Below are 25,069 nucleotides of genomic sequence, written 5' to 3' on the forward strand. Positions count from 1 at the left end.
GTGAACCCCGTTTTGTTTCTAACGTTAATGTAAGCCATCTTGCTTCAAGACGCCGATCGTTACTTTTTTCATTAGTATATTTTAAACTTTATTTTCAGGGAATATCGAGTATATTAAGTGTGGAAATACAAAAGTCTACGTAAATAAATAATTATTCAGGTTAGTTTCACAAATTTTACTCTATTTGATCGTGAAAATTTTAAAATGCGCATCCATACTTTATCATCGTAAAATATTAACACCCCTCGTTGTGCCGATACATTTTCCAGAGAGAAAAAATACCGGAAATAAATCAAAAATTCATTTTCTATTCTTCTAATTAAGTTCATTACGTTTATCTCTTCTCTTGAATTTAGGAAATTTCAATCACTTCTCCCAAAAAAGGTTAAGTTTTTTCTATTTTGTAAGTCACGCCTGTCATATATATATACATATATTCCTGTATATATAACATCTTTTCCGTTAAGTGCGTCATTTTTTAATTACTGTATTTAGAAAGAAAAATCGTGCCTTCAATTTATATCTTTTCCCATATAAAGTCTTATTTCGTGTTATTTTTACTGTAATTTATACTCGAACGTTCATTTTGGCGATTTCGGCTTTAATTCTTTTTACTCAAAACTTTTAATTCAGTAGCGCTTGGAAATTGAGAAATATTTTAAATATACAATAATCAAGTTCTTGAAATAGTTATAAAGAAGTATTTTTTAATTAAAATTTAGTATTCAATTTTTTTGTACGGAAGTAGGTAGGCGTGTTGAGTGGCACTTTAACGGCGTCTAAAAAAATAAACGAAACCGGTATTTCTTTTTTGTTTTGTGAAGGAAAAAAAAGAGATTTTTGTAAATGTTGAATATTTTTTCTCCTACAAGATCGATGGTTATTTTTGCATTTAAATTTGCCGTGATGGGTGAAAGTATTCCTTTGACTTATTTATCGAATGTGGAAAGTCAGATGAATCATCTCTTTTTTATCCCTTGTAAAGACATTTCACGAATCCTGTTTATTGCAAGTCAATTCGAAATTCTATGGTTTCGCGGTTTCATTATACATTAGATTTTTTTTCTGTTTATTACAATTGGATTCAATTATTTTTTAGTATATAGTTGTAATATATTACGTATAAATTAATTTTAATGTGCATATATTAAAATATTAAATAGTAATATTAAAATAATATTTAAGAAAATATTAAAATAGTAGTTAATTATATAAAAATATTTAGTCTATCAAAATGTTTTATAATATATCAAAACATTTAATATATTATATATTTAATTTTAAAATACAAATAAATATAATTAATATAGATTAAATTATCATTATTCAATTATTAGTAGTACTAACAATTTCTTTTTTCTAAAAAAGGATCGATAGAAGCCTTTTTCTTAATATATATGGCAATTATAATGCTTCATTTATTGATTTTTAATACTCGTCGTTCCAAGTTGTACTGGTTTTTGTTTTGATATTTTATTTTCTCTTTTTTGGAAGCAACACGATTCATTGAATTTATAAAATTAAAAAAAAAACAAAATTTAAATTAAATTATTGCCTCTAATTTAAATTACTTTATTTTAATTTAATTATTCCTAAAGTATTTTTTGTTTTTAAAAGAAAGTTTATTGTTTAATAATTTACGTTAAATTCTTTTTCTCTCGTATTTATAATTTATTATGAAAAACTTGATTTTTTATTAACAAAACGTAAAAAAAATGTTGGAAATTTATAGACTAAAGTATCAAATTTTATTATTTTTCTATTGTATTGCTAATAATTTACTCTTTCAGGCCTCGAATATTTTGACTTTTTGGACTTTTTTTGAATACTTTCAGAAAAGACTATTATTTTCGACTTATTTTTTTTAAAAATGCGACTTTTTCGATTTTTCTTCCAAATATTGCAACAAAATAGTAAATTTTTGGGTATAGAATGCAAATTACTTCTATGTTTTTATAGTGTAAAAAATAACTAGTCAAATATTTCAAAATTTGATTATTAATTGAGGCCTTGGATCCAATAACTCGCCCGACGCTTGGAGGAACGCGCAACTGCCAGTCAGTGAGCAGTGAGCGCCTCTGGGCCACTCACTGCTACCCGACTGGTATTAGCGCGTGCCTTCGAGCGTCGGGCGAGTTATTGGATCCAAGGCCTCAATTAATTTTTTCTATAAAATAATTAAATTTTTCGAAATACATAAAAAAGTTTTTAAATAATTGAAATTTGGTAAAATTTTATTGAAAATAATTGATTTTTCTCAAATTATTTCATTAAAATTTTTGAAAATCAAAATTTAAAAAAATTTAATTGCAAATTTTTGAAATTTTTTAAAATAATGGAATTCTCAAAAATTATAATAAAAAATCAAAATGAAAATTAGTTTAAAAAAAGTATAAATTGTTATTGTTTCAACAAATGTTTCTTAGAATTTCGTTATTTAAAACTTTTTATTTATTTATTATATTCAATTATTTTCAATTACATTTTTTAAAAAATCTAATTTTTTCTATTATTACAATTTAAAGAAAACAATTATGTATCTTCAAAAATTTTTAAATTAAAATTCTTCAAAAAAAAACTAATTATTTTTTTTAAATTGTCCAAAAATTCTCTTAAGAAATTCAATTATTTTTTAAAACTAACATAATTATCTACAAAAAAAAGTGAATTTAAATTTTAAAAAATGTGCTTTATTCTAGGTAATTAAAATTTTGTAAACTAAGTAATTTATTTTCATCTTTAAAATTAAAATTCTTCAAGAATTTGAATTTAAAATTTTGATACAATCATTAATTTTGATCTTTAAAATTAAAATTCTTCAATAAATTGAATTAAAAATTTTAAAACAACATTAATTTTCATATTTGAAATTAAAATTCTTCAAAGACTTCAATTATTTTTTAATATATTCCAAATTTTTTTTTAATAAATTAAATTATTGTTTAAAAATTCAATCATTGTCAAAAAATTTTACTAAATTGCAATTATTTGGAAATTTTTCAATTATGTTAAAAAAAATCTATTATTATTCAAAAATTATTTTACAACTAGTTTTAAGAATTTTTCTGTTATAATTTTTTTAAAATTTAATTTACTATAATTCGCTCTATAAAAGCTTTAAAAGAAACTGAAGAGTTTCAGTTACAATTATTATAATAAATTGCATTTTTGTAGAAATAATTGAATTCTCGAAAAAGTTTAGAAAAAATGATTAAAGATAATTGATTTAGTAAAGAAGTTTTCTTAAAAATTGTTGTAAATAATTAAATTTTGAATATATTGCAGTCTGAATGTTCAGAAATGGTAAATTTTTATTTAATTTAAAATGTAAATACATTTAAAGTGTAAATTTGCAAAATCTAAATTACTGTGGGAAAATAGACGACTGTTTTTTATTTAACAAAATTATTTAATTTTTAAATAATTGAATTTAGAAACTTGAAATTTCAGGGAAATGCAAAATGAAATTTGTTACTGAATAGTAAACGACTTTTTCGACTTTTCTTTTAATTTTCAATTGATTAAAGTGACTTTTTTTACGCCTTAAAGTCGATCCGAGGCCTATTTTTAATTTGATTTTTTAATATAAACAAACACTTTTGAAAATTATGCAAAAAAAATTTGTAGGGAAAAATGTCCATTTCCATTATTTTTCTATTGTATTAATTATTTGTTTTCAACTTGATTTTTTAATCACAAAAATGTAAAAAAAAAATTACTGAGAAAACAGTGAATTTCCATCATTTTTCTATTTTGTTAATAATTTACTTTTTTAATAATAAACACTTAAAAATTGTATAGAAAATTTTTTAGAGAAAAATAACAATTTCCATCATTTTTCTATTGTACTAACAATTTATTTTCAACTTAATTTTTTTTATAGAGACTAAAATATCAAAAAAAAATAATCGTGATTGCACTCTAAATTCATTTTTTCTTTTTTTTCTATAGTTTTTCTCCTTTTGTAAAATCGAAAAAAGAAAAAAAAATAACTTGCCAATTTATTTTATGTTATATAATGTGCATAAACGGCAGGTTCCCAAGGAAGCCTGTTATGTATGGTGTTTTTATATTTTCCTTTAAGAATGAGCACCCGAGTATTCGTTGGTGGATTAACATACCGGGTGCGAGAGCGCGACCTTGAGAAGTTCTTCCGGAAATATGGTAGAATCAAGGAGGTTGCTATGAAGAATGGATTTGCCTTTGTGGTAAGTCTAATGTGAATCAATTGTTTTTTTTACAGTATGGTAGGGACAAGGGTCTATGTCGGTGGGCTTCCATACGGCACCAGGGAAAGAGACCTTGAGAGATTTTTCAGAGGCTACGGTCGATTTCGCGATGTCCTCATCAAGAATGGTTATGGCTTTGTTGTAAGTATCCGTATTGAAAAAAAAACAAAGACAAGAAAAAAGAAAAGAAAAGAAAATGACGAGAAACTCGCATTTCGTTTCGCTCTCTTTGTTCCAAAAAAAAAAAAAAAAACACAATTTGTATTTTTCTTAATTTGTAATTGTTTTTGCTTTTCTTCAAATCCAAATTTTTTTGTATTTTTCTCCGGGGAGTATTTTTTGCAATTTTTTTTTTTGTAAATTTCTCTGTAAATTGATCAAAGGGGGCGAAACGTTTTGTACAGTAAAAGTAGGCACACTCTCATGATCTGAAAAACCCTGAACCCTGCACAATGGTACTATGGCTGCTTAGATGAACGTCGATTATTCTACGAGGCTTTGTAAGTTTTATTAGATAAAAAAGCGAATCGATCAAGACGATAGACACACGAGACGTGAATATAATCCTTTTTGGCGTATTTACTCGAAAATTAAAATTGAAAATCTCCAATTTTGTTTTGGTAAATAATTCGCCATTAGGGATTAAAGTAAGTTTAATTCGAAAATTTCTCTCTCTCTCTCTCTATTTATATAATTATAATATACGTAAAATTAAGCCTTACTGATTATTGGTTTCTTCTTTTAAGGTGGGTAAATAATTGGTGACCTTAAAAAATATTGGTACCTACAAATATTGGTCTCTTTTCAAATTTATTTTAAAAATTATTATAAAAATTAATCGTCAATAATTAGAAATATAAATCGTACGTTATGTAAAAATGATTCGCTTTGACAAAGTTTTTTATTGATAAAAGTAGAAAAAAATAAATAAAAGTAGAAAGAAATAAAATTTTTAAAAAATAAAAAATTTAAATAATTAAAAATAGAAAAAATTTTAAATTAGAAACAAATAAAAATAGAAAAATTTAAATAATTAAAAATAGAAACTAATAGAAAATAGAAAAAAAATTTAAAATATAAACAATTAAAAATTGAAATAATTAAAAATAGAAACAAATAAAAAATAGAAAAAAATTTAAAATTGAAATAATTAAAAGTACAAACAAATAAAAAATAGAAAAAAATTATAAGTATGTAGAAGCAAATAAAAATAGAAACAAATAAAAACAGAAATAATTAAAAATATAAATAATTAAGAATAGAAAAAATACTCTAAAAAAAAAGGAATTTTAATTTTAAAAAAATAACTTTTATACAAAAGAATTAAATAATTAATAAAAAAAACTGCGAGAACAATTTTACATTACTGCTTAGTAGAAAGAATAAACTCGATTTACATTTTTGAATGCAGATTTTTTACAAATTTTGTTTTTCTTTTTTCCAATGCAGGAATTTGACGACTACAGAGACGCGGATGACGCTGTTTACGAATTAAACGGAAAGGAACTTTTAGGCGAGAGGTATGCAGGAAAATTTTCTCTTAATTATTTCAACAATCAATCAAAGGATCTTTATTGTGGTTGATAGTAGAATTTTTTTTCATTCTTAATCTCGGCAATTGATAAGCTGTTTTTTCTTTGCAGTCAATGCATGAAAGAATTTTTTTTTTACAAAGAAACGCTCATTTATTTTCAATATTGAAAGATTTTTATTTAATTTTTATTTATGCTTCTTATTGAATATTTTTAATAAATTTATTTTCAATTTTATTATATCGAATATTTTTGTTTTAATAATATGAATTTTTGTTTTAATTTATCAAATTTTGTTTGGCTTATAAATTTAAAATTCATTATTATTTTAATTAATTTAGTTCTAATTATTTTAATGAAAATAATTTTTTTAATTTGCAAAACTTTTTAGTGTATTTTAATTAATAGAATTTTTGTAAATATTTCAAATTTATTTTAATTGATTTTTTAGAATTATTTCTTAAAATGTTGGACTTTATTTTCTAAATGAATAAATTTGTTTCGTTTTAATTTTGTTTTTTTTCAATTGTTGAAATTTTGCATGTTTTCAATGCAAAAATTGGCAAAGAATTTTTCTTTTATCAAATTTATCGATTCAGCTTTTTTGTTAGATTTTCTTTTGTAATAATAAATATTTTTTTAATTAAGAGAATTTGTTTTACAAGTTTAAAATTTAAATATTTTGCAAATTTGTTTTAGTATACCACAATTTCAAGATCTAGAGAATGTTAATGATTGTAATATTTTCTACAAAATTTATTGGTTTATTAATGTGATAATTTTTTTTAAGACATTGCTAATTGAAATTTAGAATTTTTCCCGCTGTTTACTTTTTTTTTCAACTGGAAACAATTGTTTTCAACTTTTATTCATTAATGATGATGATAATAATTATTTCGATGACAGTAATAATTATAACGATAACAGTAAAAATTATTACAATAACAGTAATTATTTCAAAAAATTACAATTATTATTATCACAATAATGATTATTATTTTATTTTGTAAATTATTATCAAAAAATAATTATTTTTTCAAAGTATCAAACAGTATATTTAAAATTTTACACATTTCACTTAGCAATGTCTTCAAGTATTTTTCTTAATGATTCTGTATTTCTGTTTTCGAAAATTCCTTCTTTACGTGGATTTTTTTCTTTTTAATTTACATATTATTCATAATAAATAATTCGTAAATAATTTTTTCTTAATTTTGTATTAATTAAATAATTCGGTATTTTATACGAAGATTCTTTCGACAATTTATTTTTAATTCGTTTTTTTTTTATAAACTTTTTGTAAGTTTTTGTATTTTTTTTTTTTTTTTTTTTGAAATTTCTTGTAATTTTTCTCTTTTTGCAAAATTTTTTGTTATTTTGCTTCTTCATAGAGGAAGGAATGTATTTTTGTATTCCTTTTTTTTATAGTTATTTTCTAATTGTTTATTAACTGTTTGTTGAATATTGAATCGCAAACGAGAAACAGAAAAATAAAAATTCAGTTTAAAAATGAAAAGTACAGAATCATTAGGAAAATGCGCATTATCTTCTTGAGCTTTGTTTACTCGAATCCCTGAAATCTGTAGACATAGTCTGCCTCCGTAAATGATGCATTAAGACGGTCTTGTTTAGTACATTGACCTGAGAGTGCGCTGTGACTTACCGCCATTTTGAACAACTTCCATCAATTCCCCCGGTTGTTGAATTATATAATTGAAAAATACAGGATTCCGAAAAAAAACATTTTAATTTACAACTTTCTTAATTTTCTTATGTTAAGTTGTCGATTTTTATCCGCAAAAAACACTTATTCAAGATTTAAGTTTTTTCACGAGACATCCTTTATGATCCTTTTTAATAATATAAAAAAAAAGAAGACACTTTTTTGGGAATTTTGATTTTCAAAAAAATTATTATTATAATAATCGCATTGTCAAAATTCAATAATTTGGATCATAAAGAATTAGGCGGAACGAGTTACCTTAAACTAGTCCTTGATTTATTATTTAAATAGGACAAATTATGTTTATAGATATTTTTATAATTTATCCAATTTTTGGCAGTTGGCTTAATTTTTGAATTAGTTCAATTGAAAATATTAAAACGTAATTGAAAAAATTACAAATTTATTATTAAAAATTAACTAAAAATAATTAAAAAGTAATTGAAAAAATTACAAATAATTGAATTGGAAATATTTAAAAATAAAATTAGTAGACAAGATTAAAAATTGAAATTAAATTAGTAATTAAAAGTAAATTACTTGATGGACGTAAATATTAATGATTGATTAATTGAAAATTGTACAATAATTCAAAAATTACAGCAAATATGGTGTGTTTTTTAAAAAATAATTTATTTATTGTTTTATTTAAAAAATAATTTATTGACATATAAATATAAACATTTCTTTTGGAATAAATCGATAATAATTGGAAACAACTGTTCCGAAAGGAAAGTTTCTTGGCTTATTAATACCTAAATTAAGAGAAAGACAAGTTTTGTTGCAAATTTTTTTTTTTAATTGTGAGCTTATGACTGTTAAGAATTTTTGGAAATTATATTCATTATAATAATGGAATACTGTAGACTTTTCTATTTTTGTAGCCTTATGTTGCACTTCCCCTTCCCTTTTTTTTTATTGCACGAATTTTTGGCATCGTGAACTTTATGTCGAAAAAAAGAGGAGTCTACAGTATTTTTTTTAATTGAATCAAAGTTTTATTTTTACTCTTTAAATTTTAATTACAATTTAATGGGTTATGCTCGTTATTTTGTTAATTAAAACATAAAAGCAATAGAAAGAAAAATAACAAATAAAACTAAAAAATAGAAAAATAAAAGTGGAGAGAAAAGTCACTTTTGTAAAGTACATAATTTGAAAACAAAATAAACATAAAATAATTTCAGAAAAATATTTATTTACTTCTATTTTTTTTAATATGATCCTAAAGTTCTAAATGTTCAAATGAACGAATATTTATTTCTTCAAAATAAATTTTTATTGCAATATTTCTATGTCACTTTCAAAAAAGTTAATTTTTTAAGTTTCTGAATGTAGAATTTATTTTTTATTTTTCTTATCTGCAATTAGTACTATTTTTTGAAATTATTTTACGGGAAAATTATTTCGTTAATTAGAAAGTTCAAGAAATTGTAGAGAATTAAAAAAATAGGAATTTTTAAGAAGAAGTGACATTTTTTAACATTGATATTTTTCTATTTATTGAAAAAATGAAAGAAAAGAAAAGAAATTCAAAGAGAGAATTAAAAGAAAATTTAAGAAATTTCAAAAATGCTTAACTGTCTTTTAGAAAGAACTTTAAAATTTAGATGTGCTTGCCGAGAGCAGATTTTGAATGTTTATTCGTTTGAAAATATTTTTTTTCGATTTAATATCTTTAGCGCAACTAAAAATGGGTTTAAATTGAGAAAATCAATTTCGAAATCTGCTACTTTTTTCTAATAAATAAAAAATAATTATTGAAAAACTCTATTGAAAGCTGTTTTATAATAATAAGCTTTTTATAAAAATTTTATTTTAAAATTCATGTTAATTTAATTAATTTCAAGAATTATTGAAAAAAAATCTCTAGAGGAAAAAATATTTGTTTCTATTTATCAATAAGATCTGAACGTTCAAAAGAATGAAACATTTTTCATTAAAACTATTTTTACAACTTATTGAGTTTAATAAAAATTCATTTAAATTTATCATTTAAAAACTTAATAATATATTTTTTTACACGTGAGGAAAATGTTTTTGTAACAAAATTTCAATTTGAAGAAGAAATAAATTAATTTCGTTCATTTGAATATTCAAAATTATATAGGAGCATTTTTGATTCGATTTAGAATTTAATTAAAAATTAAACAATTAAATAAAAATTAAATATTTTGACTAAATATCTCGTCAGTTAGTGAAATTACTAATTAATTTTACAATTATAATAATTTATTAATTAATTATAATAAACGAAGTAGTTAAAATAAAATTTTAATGCCCTCGAAAGTTCTGAACGAAATTTATTTATTTCTTCATCAAATTGAAATTTCATTGCAATAATATTAGAAAATAATAGAATTATTCTGAATTATTCTGAATTCTGAACAAACGTTCAGAACTTGTGTAACATAAATTTTATCAACAAATGAGTAGAAATTTTTTACTGGTAAAAAACAAATTGGCGAAAAATACTCAGATAAATGATAATTGAATTAAATTAGCTAAATAGCAAAAAGTTTTCTGAACCAGAAAGTAAATAACAAAAAAACTCGAAACAAATAATAACTGAAACAAAATATAACGTAAAAGAATGAGAAAAAAATCAAATTTTGCAATAAAACAGTTTTTATTTCGGAATTAAAAACAGTTTTTCTGCGGGTATCAAATTGAGACAAAAAACGAATCAAAAGCGTTGCTTTTGATTCGTTTTTTGTCTCAATTTAATACCCACAGAAAAACTGCGAAAAACTTTATTGAGAATGGCTTTTTGTAACAAGTTGAATTAGTTAAGGTGACTCTTTCCTTCGTAGAAAAAGCTTATCGTGTGAATTAAAATGAAAAACAAAATTGAAATTGGTCGTAAGTTGCAAACGACAGCAGTCAATAATAGTTTAGGAGATGAAGAGATTCGCGAAAGGAGACTACGCCTCAGAGGCTGGACTGAGTAAAAACTTGAAAGAAGCGGATGATAATTGAGAGGATGATAATGATGATGATGGTAATGATGATGATGACTTGAGAGGAGGCTGTGGAAAAAAGAAAATTAAAGGAAGGAAGGAAGGAAAGCGGCAATTAGAAGTAAGAATTAGTCGAGGACTTAGGCGGGGTTTTGTTGGGTGTGTTTCAGAGTGGCGGTGGAGATAGCACGGGGTGTTTCAGGGAGGCGAGGCGACCGTGGCTACGGACGCTCACGCTCCTGGAGAGACAAGTAAGCATATCCAATGTGTCTTGTTACAGAATTACTGTAGAGAGGGCCCGGGGTACACCTAGGGGTAGTGACCAGTGGCGCTATGGTGACTCCCGTGGTGGTTATGGGGACTCGAGGCGATCTGCGTAAGACACGCTATCCTTTTTTTTATTTTATCAAAAAAAAAAAAAAAACACAAAAACACAGAGAGAAAAATGCGATTAATTATCCCCTGTGTGCTGCCATTCTTACTCGGAATGTGCGATTATTCTTTTTTTCATGCAGAATCATTTGTTTCTCTACTATTTCATTTTTTTTTCTATTTCATTTTTTTCTCTACTTAATTTGTTTCTCTACTATTTCATTTTTTTTTCTTTATTTCATTTGTTTCTAATATTTCCATTTCTTCTATTAATTAATTTATTTCTCTTTTCTTTCACTTTTTTCCATTATATTATTTTTTTTCTCCAATATTTAATTCCCTTGAAGTTATCGTGGAAAATTATTGTATTCGTGGTTTTTAGAGTTGAGAATTTCACTAATTTCTCATTCATTCACTTTGGGAGTTGAAAACTTTTCCAAAATAATTTTTAAACTAAAACCTTTGAAAAAAAATTGTTTTATTCTTTTTGATTTCGCAAAAAAAAATATTTTTCCACCCTCAGCGTCGACGACAACTTCAAGAACCTAGTCGACGCTGAGCGTTAAAAAACTTTATTTTCGTTACCAAGGGAAAGCAATCAGATTATTTTTCGACAATTTTAGCTAAAAAAAAAAAAAAATTCTTTAAAAAATAATTTGGCTCTGTATGTAAATAAAAAATGTAATATTTTTAGTAAAATTAGTAATAAATAAAAATTAGTAATATTTTCATCATCTCTAAAAACTGCGAATGATAGTTTTCGACGCTGAGCGTCGACGCTAACTTCAGGAACCTAATAATTCATTTATCTTTTTTACTTTTTGTTTGTTTTTTCTTTTTTTCAAAAAAGCAGTAATTTCAATTTTTTTCAAGTATTTTTCAATTATTTCATTGTTTTTAAAATGCTTCTTTTTATTTTCAATATTATATTCGCACATCACCGATTCAGGAGAGGAAATTATCGTCGAATATTCTGTTTTCAAGAATTTTTTCTTTCGCAAATTTTACTCTATTTAATATTTTTGTAAATTTATTTTTGTGTTGAATTATTGCATAGTCATTACGCTATTTAGTTGTATTTCAATTTCTATTCCTTTGAGGACCATTTTTGCTTTTTTGGAAATTTAAATCTGCTTTTAAGTTTTACTAAAAATTTTCTAAAGTTCCGAACTAATACTAGAAATTTTTGTCTAGTATTAGACATATTTCTGTCAATTCTTATTTTTTAAATTGTTCTCTATAATTAAAATGTTTAATTTTAATTTTACCTTTTTTAAAGATTTTAATGCTAATTTTATCTTTTATAAAATTTTTAATTCTAATTCAACATTTATTATTAAATTGTTTAATTTACGTTATTTTTCATTTCAGTGTAATATTACGTTTTCATCGCATGAGAAGGTATTTTTATGGTCCTAAAATTTCGAACGTTTTAAATGAACGATTATCAATTTGATACAATTTAATACTTCGTTTAAAATAGAATATTATTTCAAAAATGTTTTTTTTCGTAAATTAAAAAAATTCTTGTAACGAAGTAAATATTTAATTTATTTGATTTTTCATTTTATTCTTGTAATTTTTGAAAATATTTAAAGAGAAAACAGAAATTTCATTTTAAAAACCTTTGGAGAAATTTAATGAAACTGTGAATATGTAGAAAAACATCAGAGTCAAGTTGGCAACATTTTTAAAAACGGAAAATCAAAAGGAAAATATTTTTTCAATTTAAATTATTTAAATTCATCTCCAATTTTTGTGTGAGAAAATTTTTGAGCTTCTATAAATTAAAAGAAAATTACTAATAAGCGAATACGAATTTGAAGCCGAAATAAAGTAAATATTGTCGCATTATTTTTGGGTTTTTAAAAACGTTGCTGACTTTCATCTATTCATTGAATTATTTAGAGTAATTTTATTTAAATTGGTTTTAAAAATAATTAATGGTATTGAGAAAAAATGTATTTAAATTAATATTGAAAAATAGTGAATTTCTGCGAAAAATTTTATTATTTATGAAGATAATTGAATTCTTGTCAAGAATTTTATTACAATTTTTGAAAATAATTGAATTTCAAAGAATAATGAAAACTTTTCAAAATAATTAAATTCTTTCAAAAAATTTAATTAAAACTGTATTAAAAATAATTTAATTGTTAAAAAAAATTTTATCATCGCAAAATTCTCTGATGTATTTTTCTTGTACTCCAGTTTCAAGAAATTTTCAAAATTGAAGAAATGGTTCTCAAAGTGTTAGAACAATAACGTTTTTATTTATATTTTATTATTATCACTTTTAGAGTAAATTCTGTATTTTATTTAAATTTTTCATTTCAATTTTTGCCAATTAATAATTAATACGTATGTGCAAAAATTTAATTCCGATAAAAAAATAGAAATCTCTTGTTTTTTTTTGAAAATTACGACGATAAAATTTCCAAAATAAGAGAAAAGTATAGAATAAAAATAAGCGCATAAAGTAAATTTAATGAATTTCTAGAAATTGATGTATTTATAATTAATTTGATTACTAACAATTTTTCAATTTCATTCGATTGTCTTGGATTTGACTTCTCTCCTGAGCAAGTCTTTTAATTAATGGGTAAAGTAAATTATTATTATAAAACCTAAGAAAAATAGATAAAACTATAAAAAAAGAAGTAAAATTTAGAAAAAAAATAAGACTAGAAAAATTAAAATTAGAAAAAGAAACTTAAAAAAGAAAGTCAAAAAAGAAACTAAAAAAGAAACTCAAAAAAGAAACTTACAAAATTAAACTAAAAAAATGAATAGAACTTTAAAATCAAGTTTTGTACTGTATCCCATTGTAAATAGTTTTTTTTCTGTCTTTTTTTTATTTTGAAAGAATATTTATATTTATAAGAAAAAAAAAATAACTACTGCTAGATGAGCGAGGTGGGAATGTATGTGAATTTTGTGACTAATTTGATATTTGGTGTTATGTTTGTTACAGCCGAGACGAAATGCGGCACGACAGGTACGCTATTGCTGCATTTTGAGTAGATTTGATTCGATTGGAACAGGTGATTGATTGTGTGCCTGAGCAATGAGTGCAGAACAGTAGTTATTTGCTGAAGGTTTTATCAAACAATCCGTTATTTCTGTTCACATGAGATCCCTTTTTGCAGAGATAGTGTGAACAGAAACACGAGGACTGCATCTAGCTACAAGCAATCATTGCCCAGGTACATACATCTATAATGTTACGCTCTAAAACTTCACAAAAACAAAAAAAAATTTCTTTTTTCTCACTATTACTATTTTTACTCTTTTTATTTTTCAAACTTTTCTATTTTAAAATTAATAATTTCACTTAAAGTAAATATTTATAGAATTCAATTTCATTAAATTTAAATTATAATTTAATTTAACTTAAAATTTCATTCTATCATTTTGAGAATTTTATCTAAATTTTAATTCAATTTACTGAAACTTAATTTTATTGAAAATTTTTGTCTTTTTCAATCTTTGTCAATTTTTTGTATCTTGAGAAATATTTACAATTTGAAAATTTATATTGCTAACAATTTCTAATATAAAATCTTTAATTTTTCGAGTGTTTAAATGAATATTTTCTTTAATGAATATTTTCTTTAACGAATAGTTTCTTTAACGAATAGTTTCTTCAATGAATATTTCCTTTAATAAATACTTTGTTTGATAAATATTTTCTTTTGATAAATACTTTGTTTGATAAATATTTTCACTTATTCAAAAGTAGTCTTTTCCTTTATTTGTCAATTCACTTTTTCGTTTATTCTCTCTATTTGAGTCAAGTTCGAGACAATTTTCTATTTTTACTTTTTCAAAAATAAACACGGTATTTTAATGGACATCTGAATTTTTTTAGATATGGACCGCCAACCCGGACCGAGTACCGCCTGACCGTGGAGAACCTGTCGAGTCGCGTTAGCTGGCAGGTAAGATATCGTGCATCTCTTCTTTTTCAAAGAAAAATCTTTTTCTTCAAAAGAAAGAAATTTATATATCTTAATTAAAAAACTAAATTTGCTTAAGCTTTGTGTCAAGATGTTTTTTTTTTATTATCAAAAATCAGATTTTTTCTTTTTGTTTTTTTTTAGTACTTTAGACATTTTTTTTTATTTCTAAAGCTCAAGTTTTGTTTTTAAGGCAAGGATTCATTTTTATAGTTCACTTTTTTTTGTTTTCCGAATCATTAATTTCACATTTGGGATTTTTCCCTTTTATTTCTCGCAAAGTTTTTAATAACTCTTTTTCGAGTCTCTTGAGATGTACATTTTGATCAAGTAAGTCTGGTGGCTAAAGAAACACGGCTCGTTTCGTTTCCAAAGAGAGAGCAAAAAAAGGAATAAATGAGGATGAAAATATACGGATGGAAAGAGAGAAAGAGATTAAAGAGAGAAAAAACCAGAGGCACGATTGACGAGAAAAAGGGAGACGGAGACAAAAAAAGGAATGCTGGTTCCAGACTCCCCCCCCCCCCGGATTTTCCAATCAACTCTTGAAGATAATCACTGTTCTCTAGAAAGAGAAAGAACCTATGGGAAATTGGAAGACAAAATGGAAAATTGGAAGTTCATGGAAAATTCACAAGGAGACGGAAAAGGAGAATGGTGAACGAAGAACGGAGGAAGGAGAATAGAGCAAAGAGAAAACGAGCAGGAATTACCCGAGTCTTACTTGATCAATATACATTGTCAATCGTTACCTTTTCGGATTGGTTATGAACAAAAAAAAAAAAAAAAAAAAATTAAAGAAAAGGTTTTTTTGAATTTTTAATTTTCTTTACGTTCCGCAAAATTTAACAAACAAAACAAAAAAAGAGAGAGAAAAAGAAACAAATAAACAAAAATTGATGTTCTTTCCGAAGAGTCATGTCCTCTTCGTCGTGGAGGGGCGATCGAGATAGGGCCACACAATAAGACTGACCGATGTTCGGATGGTAATGAGAGAGAGAAAGAGAGAGATGACGAGAGATGCACGCGATGTGGGCCCCCGGCTTTTGATGGTCAATAGTGAGAGGCACCAAAAAAGGGTTTTTGGTTTCTGAGGTGTCCGGGTGAGAGAGAGAGCCTCGAGGCACCTACCACCCATCTACCACCCACCTATCCAGTGATACGCGGGCCAATTCTCAGTGATAATCCGGAGAGAGACAGATCGTTAACACACGTCGGTTGTTCTCCCATCACAATTTGGAGAGGAAATTCGTCTGCGATCTCTTCCCCCTTCTTTTTTTTTTCTAACAAAAAATCCTTTTTCTATTTATAAATTTAATCCTTTTTCCCTTTGGTAATTTTTTCCTTTTTGTCCCTCTGGGAAATTAAATCATTTTTCTCTTTTGTCCCCCTTTTTCCTTTTTAATCCCATTCAGATATTCTTTTTTTTTCTTTTTTTAATTACCCTCACTAATATTTAAAAAAAAAAAACTACTGGATTTTTGTTTCTTAACTTTAAAAGAATTTTGGTAAAATGTTCCTACATCTCGACGTGTGCCACTCTACCAGTACCACACCAGTATCACCATCCTAGTGCTGCTGTCTAGTAATGTTCAGGCTAGCAGCGAACGGGTTCATTCATGTGAGTGAGGGGGCCTCCTCTCCGACACGTGGGGCAAAACTCGAATCATCCGCGACTGCGCCACACTGATCACAAGTTCGACCCGAGCAAGCGCCGTTGTTGTGTGTCTGGCCTTTCTCTCTGTCCGTAAGCAAGGTGGTGCCTGGGCCCCAAGGTAAATGCGTCACCTTAACCGAGTGTAATCTTAAAATTTAGATGATATTATTATTCACGTTCTTTATTACTATATTTATTATAAATATATATGAAAATTCATTTTTCTGCATATACATGTATATTTAAAAAAAAGCAACAAAAAAAAATAGACAATGAAATTGTTAACTGTGCACAATAGAGATTCAAGTTGTTAAATAAACAAAACAAAAAAATAGTAGAGAAAGACGTCGAGCGGTTAAATTGGAAAATCTTCGAAAGGCTGGATCAGAGAAATCTTTCTCCTAATGCTTCTGCAAATTTCGTTTTAAATGGAAAAAATATTTATACTTGACTTGAATTCGATAAAATACTTTAATTCAATTTTAAGAAAATTTTTTTAAAATAATTGAATTTTAGAAAAGAATTTTGTTATTTTTGAAGATAATTGAATTCTTGGCAAGAATTTTATTAAAACTTTGAAAATAATTTAATTTCTCTGAAGAATTTTCTTATTTATGAGAATAATTGAATTCTTGCGAAAAATTTTATTGAAATTTGAAAAACAGTTGAATTCTTTCAAGAAATTTTAATAAATTATTTAAAAGCAATTGAATTTGGTCTCCAAATTTTATTAAAATTGTAGTGAAAATAATTTAATTCTTCTACAGAATTTAATTAAAATCTTTTGAAAATAATTTAATTTTTGCTAAGAATTTTGTATTCTTGCCAAGAATTTGATTGGAATTATTAAAAATAATTGCATTTTGATAAAATTTTTAAAAGTAATTGAATTTTAGTCTCGAAATTTTATTAAAATCGTAGTGAAAATAATTTAATTCAATTTTATCTAAATTTTTTAAAAATAATTGAATTTCAGCGAAGAATTTTGTTATTTTTGAAGATAATTGAATTCTTGACAAGCATTTTATTGAAATTATACAAAAAATTGAATTTCCGCGAAAATTTTTATGATTTATTAAAATAATTGAATTTTGAGAAAAATTTTATTAAAATTTTTGAAAATAATTGAATTCTTTCATTGAATTTTATCACAAGTAGATTCAGAGAAAAATATATTTTTATTTATTTCAAATTATTTTCGGTTTAAATAAATTTTTTAAAATAATTTATATTTAAAAATTTTCTAATCTTGGATTTTATCTACATTTCTTAATGTGAGTTTAAAAGAATAGATTTATTTCAAAAAATTTTAAAAAATACATTTCTAATTAAATATTCGTAAAATTTAAATTACAAATATCCTAATTTCATATTCGAGTTCTGCGATATTAATTAAAATAGCAAAGAAAGTGGGAAAAAGTTTTGTTCGCCGAATTAATAAGAAATCCATTTGTAATTTTAATTTTTAAATGAAATAAATTCGTCTATCTATTAGAATTTTTTAATAATTTACAAAAAAAGGAATTAAATTTAAAAAGAGGAATTAAAATTAACAATATTAATAATTATAATTATAATAATTATTATTATAAATTCGAAGCAAGAAAATTGAAAAGTCGTTTTGGTACATAAAATCGAAAATTGCAGAAGCATAATTGGAAAAGTAAAAACAAAAAAAATTTGACGATCTTTTAGTAAGTACAGAAGAAAAAAATGGTACATTTTTTATTTAACTTAAAATTGAAATTATTTGTTGCTTCACACGCTAAAAAAGATCTTCGAGGACAAAAAATGCAATTTTCCGTTTAATTTATTTTCATTAACTTGAAATTAATTTCAATTTTTAATCATTTTATTAAGTGAAAAATAATTTTTTTTACCCACCAAGGTCTTTATTATCGTCGAAAGTTTTCTAATAAAAGATTTTAATAATTTTTTTTCCATAAATACTAATTGACCAGCTAAAAATAACCAAATATTTAAAAAAAAATCACTATCTAAATTATTTTGTGCTCGAAATTAGATGATTTTGATTAATTAATAACTAAATGTAATTTTTTTCTTTACAAAATGAAAATTTTAGAAAAACTCTTTTTGTTTTCTTTTCTTGCAAAATGATTTTTAATATAAATTTAACTTTTTTTCTCTATGCATCGCAATGTCGCAATTAAATATTTTTAAGCCAGCAACACAGGAGAAGAAGAAGCTTTTTCACAAGCTTTTAGAAAAAATGAACTTTACTCTGGACAACTGAAAATTGAAGAATCAAAAGGGGAAATAAAAAAATCTTTTGCGATCCAAAAAAGAATGTTCGGACGGACCGATAAACATTTCGAAGATGATTGACAAGAAAGTATCAGAAATGAAAATTTGAAAGAATTTTAGAGAAAATTGCTGCCATTGTCAGACAAATTAGGAAAAAAGGGATTTTTTTTAAGAAAAAAGAGAAAGACGTGCCTGGTTCTCCCACACGATGTACAATATTTTCATCCGACAATATTTGGAACTTTGGAATTTTCTGGGTGTCTTCAAAAGAGGAAAAAGAAAGAGAGAGAGAGAGACTTGTGAATTGGATTCTTGGAAATATGAAAGGAAATCTGGATGAACCCAATATTTTCCACTCTGGACCAAATTTCATTTTATTTCCATCTGAAACGTTGAGAATTATTGGTTTATTTTCAAATTCTATGGATTCGCTCAACATGAAGGAGAGGGAAAGCAAGAAAATCTGTTTTAATTTCTTCTTTACTAAAAACCTCTTCATTTTATTTCATTACTGGTCTCTTGTTACTGTTGATTTTATTTATTCTGCAAATAATAATTTCTTATTCTATCTGCTCGTAGTAACACAATTATTTAATTGGTATGTTTGTTTATTTATCTATAGACTAAATATTATTTTTGGATTCTTCATCTCATTTTATTTTTATTTTACAATATTGATTGTAAGCCTCTCTACAGAAATATTTCATTTTCAAAAAAAAATTAGTTTATAAATTAAATAATTTGTTAATTAATTATAAAAATAATCAAAATTCAAAGTAAAATTGTAATTTATGAAAATAATTAAAATTCAAATTGAAATAATAATTAAAAATAAATAAAAATTTCTTAAAGTTCAAGTCAGTTTTAATGCGAAGAAAATTTAATTTACAAAAAAGGCAATTTTTTGTTTTACAATGAAAACAAATATTTTAAATATTGGTTGTATTTTTTACTCTTTTCTATTTTATAAAATAGAGATTTTATAATTGTAGCCGTAAATTTTTGTTCAAAAATAAAAGAAAATGTAATTCACTGCAAAAAAAAAAAAAAAAAAAAATTATAATTGTTTCGGAGTATTTTAGTAATTTCTTCAGAATTTTTGATTGGGTTTCTTTAATTTAAAAATTGTAATTAATTTTTAAAACTTGAATTTCTGTAGAGAGGAGTGTTGATAAAATGTACTAATATTTAGCGAACATTGCACTGCATAAAAGAAAGAAGTTTGTACAAATTAATTCTTCTAAATTCGGGCACATCTTGTAGCTATAGGAAGAATGCAGAACTGTATAGGCTGAGATAAAAATAATTTTTTTTTGTCGTCAGAGTAAAAATAACTTTCTACTGATTGCAATTTTTTTACAATACTTTAATTACTTTTGTCTTTTAAATGAAAAAAAAATTAGTACAGTTCTATACAAAAATACAAAAAATACTATACAGTCTCTATACACATCTTTCCAAGTAAATCTACAAGCAAATCTTCAAAAGGAATTCCTGAAAGGATGTTAATTAATAGTGCACAGCGTTCCCTTTAACCATTCCAGTATCAGACTAAGTACACTACGTTATTAGAATTCAAAAAAGAACTTTTTTATTTATTTCTCACTCTCATCGATGTAATACTAATAGTTTTTATGCAATGTTTAGGATTTGAAGGATTACATGAGACAAGCTGGCGAAGTTACATACGCAGATGCACACAAGCAACGCAGAAATGAAGGGTAATGAGCTTTATTAATTATCTACGAATTTTTTAACGTTTAAGAACGAAATATTTTTGTAAAAGAAGAAAATTTTTGCCAATACGAACACGGTTGCCACAGGTCAGGGGAAAATCAGGGATTTTTTAGTAAAAGTACAGGGAAAAATTAAATTTTTTAAATTCATTAGAAAACTCTGAATTTTGATTACTACGAATTCAAATACAAAAACTTCAATTATTTCTATTTCTGACAATAATTTCTTTTTAAATAACTTAATTTTTCAAGAACTATCATAAAATTATGACTAATAAATTATTTAATGAATAATTTTTACAATTTTCATAAATACTAGATTTATAGAAGAATTTTAGTTTAAAATACTGGAAAGAAATTCAATTTTGAAAAAATTACTAATGATTCCAGAAATTCAATTATTTTCAAAAGTTATAAAAATTCTTCGCAGAAATTCAATTATGTTCAAAAATTATTTTAAAATTCTCGTCAAAATTTCAATTATCTTTATAAATAATAAAATTCTTCTTCGAAATTCAAATATTTTTAAAAAATTTAATAAAATTCTTGGCCAATTTCACAGGAATTCAATTATTTACAAACTTTTTAATAAACTTCTTCGAAATAATTCAATTATTTAAAAAAAAAATTTGATAAAATTTCTCGAAAAATATCAATTATTTAAAAACGTTTTTATAAAATTCGTCGCAAGAATTCAAATTTTTCAAACAAAATTTAACAAAGTTCTTTTCAAGAATTCAATTATTTTTATAAACTTGAATAAAATTCGTTACAAGAATTCAATTATGTATTCATAAAAATAATAAAATTCTTCATAGAAATTCAGTTATTTTTATAAACTTGAATAAAATTCGTTGGAAGAATTCAATTATTTTCAAAAGTAATAAAATTCCTCGCAAGAATTCAATTATTAAAAAAAAAATTTAACAAAGTTCTTGTCAAAATTTCAATTATATTTATAAATAATAAAATTCTTCACCGAAATTCAATTATTTTTATAAACTTGAATAAAATTTGTTTCAAGAATTCAATTACTTATAAAAATAATAAAATTCTTCACAGAAATTCGGTTTTTTTTATAAACTTGAATAAAATTCGTTGAAAGAATTCAATTATTTTCAAAAGTAATAAAATTCTTCGCAGAAATTCAATTATGTTCAAAACAAATTCTTGTCAAAATTTCAATTATCTTTATAAATAATAAAATTATTCTCCGAAATTCAATTATTTTAGAAAACTTTTAATTCAAATTTTAGAGAATTTTAATTATTTTCATAAATAATAAAACTCATCGCAGGATTTTAATTATTTTTGATACAATTTTAATTGAATTTCACGAAAAATTTAATTATTCTTAAAAATTTATTAAAATTCGTCAAAAGAGTTCAATTATTTAAAAATTTGATGATAAAATTCTTTATGAGAATTCAATTTCACCAAACATTCAATTATTCAATAAATTATTTATTTTTTAATTTAAATAATTGAATTCTTCTAGAATTTTCTAATAAAAATTGATTTAAAAATGAATTACCGAATAATCGATTTGTTATTCATGAAAATAATTGAATTCTTGCAATGAATTTTATTAGATTTTTTTAAATAATTGAATTTTTTTGAGAAATTTTTACTACTTGTAAAAATAATTGAATTCTAATGAAGGATTTTTGTAAATAATTAACTTTTTTTTGAAAAATGTTATGGTTATTTAAATTATTACAAAACATGAAGAAGGCGATCACTCCAAGTCGAAGACTCGGAGTGATCTCCTTTTTCATGTTAAGAAATTTCTAAATAAATGTAATAGAACATTTTTTCGAGTATCTAATAATTTTTAGAGTGAATCAGAATATTCTTTAGAGTCAGGGAAAAAGTTAAAATTTTGTGTGGAATTCAGGGAAAAGTCAGGGAAAAATAAAATTAAATATTTGTGGCAACCCTGACGAATATTTTTAATTCCAATAAAAAGTAAAAATAAATTTTCCTTTCTTTTCTGTAAATTAATGTGTTTGTATTGCTTTTAAAATTACAGAGTAGTAGAATTCGCTACATACTCAGACTTGAAGAATGCAATTGAAAAATTAGATGACACGGAACTGAATGGCCGCCGAATTCGTTTGATCGAAGACAAGAGACGTGGACGCCGTTCAAGATCCTCCAGTTCCAGGTCAAGATCACGATCAAGGTCTCGATCTCGCCGTCGATCCCGCTCCCGCTCAAGGTATATAAATATCTATAAATAATTTTAATGAAATTTAATAAAATAAAATAAATTGAATTAAAGATAAAATAATCTCAATTAATAATTAAAATACCAAGAAATTAAAGGAAAAATTCCACTTATTTTCAGGAGCCGTCGCAGCTCTAGAAGCCGTAGTCGCCGAAGCAGCCGATCTAAATCCAGAGCCCATTCAAAATCGAAATCAAAGTCCAAATCCAAATCTCCGGAACGTAGCCGCTCCCGATCAAAGTCCAAGTAAGAATTTCTCTTCGAAGAAATACTGCAAAATGAATCTTTCACTTTCACGTTTGAATTTCAGAAAAAAGAACTTATCATTTTTGCATGCATCTTTTTCATTTATTATTTCACACAATTTTTTAGATTATTTAATTTAGTTTGTTTCCAAAATAGTAGATGTTTATTTCTTTTATAGTAAATATTTTAGTTAATTTATAATTTTTATAGTAACTATTTTTGTAAATATTTTAAAATATAAATAGTAAATATTTTAGTTGAATTTAATTTATAGTAAATATTTTAGTAAATAATTTGATAGTGTAAATATACTTTAGAGCCTACTAATTTGGAAAAAAAACAAAAATCTATTGCTTTCTTTAGTGAAAAGAAAAGATTGATTTCTATTTGTAATTTTTGTGCTTTGCTCTTTTCGTCTTTTATATTCACTTTTCAAGCTGACTTGGTTGTGTAGATGTAATTTTATTTGAAAGAAAATTATTCTTTTCCTTTTTTATATTGACAATGCTTTGGGCTGATAAACAAATTAGTGAAGTTTCATTTCAGAAGCGAAAAATCGAAAACCCAAAGAAAGGACAGAAGAAGAGTCCTTGTGAAGGGTTTTCATTTGTAGATTCGAAAATACAAGGATACGAATTCCTTTTTTATGAATAAATTCAGCGGAGAAAACGATTTTTGTTTAATTTAATTTTTATTCAATTTTTTTAATTCATTTTCTTTAATTTCTTTTTTTTTTTTTTGTCAATATTAGTTTGATTTGTGACTTTTGAAAAGCAAATCACTGATGAGAGAAGAACAACAATGACACGGCCTTGTTTAGAAAAGAAAAACACTTTTCATCAGCGTGCAAGTTTTTTTGCACCAAACTCATCGATTATTTTTTTATTTTCTTCCAATTTCAAACATATTAATTATTATTCGTAATTAATAATAATTAATAGTTTTCAAATTGGAGTTTTTTTTAAATTTCTTTCACACACGAAATACACGAGGCACAAAAAAAAAGTTGAAATTCATTGGAAATCACTTTTCTTCTTTCTTATTGGTACATATAATTTTACAGATCAAGAGACCGCTCAAAGTCGAAATCTAAGTCAAAGTCCAAATCCAGATCTCGTTCTAGGTCCAAGGCTGAGAGGTCAAAGTCCAGGTCGCAGTCCAAGTCCAAAGCGAAGTCACCATCAAAGTGAGTTTTTTCAAAAACAAAAAAACGAAAAAAAGAATTGCCAAAATTCAGCGAAAAAAAAGAATGAATGAAAGACGAAAGCAGAGTATACTTTTTTCGAAAAAATGTTTCCAAAGGAAAAGGGAAAAAAATGTGTTTTTCTTTTTTTTTTAGGGAGAGATCAAGCCGGGAACGTTCCAGGGGAGACAGATCGAGATCACGATCAATGAGCAAGCACAGTAAGAGCCGTAGCCGTTCACATTCGCCAATGAATGGAGACAAATCACCGGATTCAAAAATGAAGGACGATTAAACGCGCGCGCGCATACGAGAAAAAAAAGTGTGTGAAAGTCGTTATAATTCAGATTTAAGTCCAATTTTCCTTATTTCCACTTTTTTTTTTTACATAATTGATAACATCCAAGAAGCCAATTTTTGTCAACTTCTTTTTTTTTGGTTTTAATTAAGGTTTTTTTTTGCTTTTTTAAATTTTTACACCTTAATTAATAATTGTAGATTTATCATCATGTCACCTTTAATTGATTTTTGATTTCTATACTTTATTATACATTTGAAAAGAAAGAGAAAAATTCACCCTGCACCAAATTTGAAAAGCTTCTGACTAATAAGTTTATATATATTGTAATCTAAATTTTTAATTAGATTATTATTATTATTATTATAATTCTTGAAAAAAAACACTCGAGAGACCTGTATGAGTCATGCATTTAGATGAGAATAGAAAAGAAAGAAAGAAAGAAAGAGTAAAAGTAAAAAAAACTGAAGGTTTTTCTTTGAAAAAAACCTTAATTGGACTCTACACAATTTTTGATGTATCGCCGTATGTCATAAGAATTTCCCTTTAATGGCTTTTTGTATATATTCCAGACAATTACAATAATTTAAGGGAATATTAATATGTGATGTGTATTAAATTTAGCGGTAAGTCTTGAAACAATAAAGACAACACCCTAATAAAGAACAAGAAAATTAAA

At 24.6% G+C, this 25,069-nt stretch overlaps 1 protein-coding gene across 13 annotated transcripts; it reads left to right on the forward strand.

Moving 5' to 3' along the window:
• LOC122510655 (serine-arginine protein 55) lies at positions 1–25,069 on the forward strand. 13 transcript variants are annotated; one of them, XM_043625434.1, is made up of 13 exons: positions 1–159; positions 4,244–4,370; positions 5,679–5,749; positions 10,615–10,695; positions 12,188–12,217; positions 13,791–13,814; positions 13,966–14,022; positions 14,688–14,757; positions 20,345–20,418; positions 22,466–22,654; positions 22,784–22,909; positions 23,973–24,095; positions 24,249–25,069. In XM_043625434.1, exons 2-13 carry the CDS (start codon positions 4,245–4,247, stop codon positions 24,385–24,387), a joined length of 1,110 nt encoding a protein of 369 aa, XP_043481369.1. In that variant the 5' UTR covers positions 1–159; position 4,244; the 3' UTR covers positions 24,388–25,069. The 13 variants fall into 13 exon arrangements, with proteins under 13 accessions (XP_043481369.1, XP_043481367.1, XP_043481374.1 ...); XM_043625432.1 differs by lacking the exon at positions 10,615–10,695 and adding an exon at positions 10,725–10,820; XM_043625439.1 differs by lacking the exon at positions 10,615–10,695 and adding an exon at positions 10,725–10,820 and having other exon boundaries at positions 24,021–24,095.

The sequence above is a fragment of the Leptopilina heterotoma genome, unplaced genomic scaffold, assembly GCF_015476425.1.
Source record: "Leptopilina heterotoma isolate Lh14 unplaced genomic scaffold, ASM1547642v1 Lhet_73, whole genome shotgun sequence".
Lineage (NCBI taxonomy): Eukaryota > Metazoa > Arthropoda > Insecta > Hymenoptera > Figitidae > Leptopilina > Leptopilina heterotoma.

Bases quoted from the DNA above. Each gene is read 5' to 3' on its own strand.
- LOC122510655 (XM_043625432.1), top strand. From the start codon at position 4,245: ATGGTAGGGACAAGGGTCTATGTCGGTGGGCTTCCATACGGCACCAGG. The intron at 5,750-10,724 runs GTATGCAGGAAA...GTCTTGTTACAG, and splicing joins AAGGAACTTTTAGGCGAGAG to AATTACTGTAGAGAGGGCCC. The intron at 20,419-22,465 runs GTAATGAGCTTT...TTAAAATTACAG, and splicing joins AAGCAACGCAGAAATGAAGG to AGTAGTAGAATTCGCTACAT.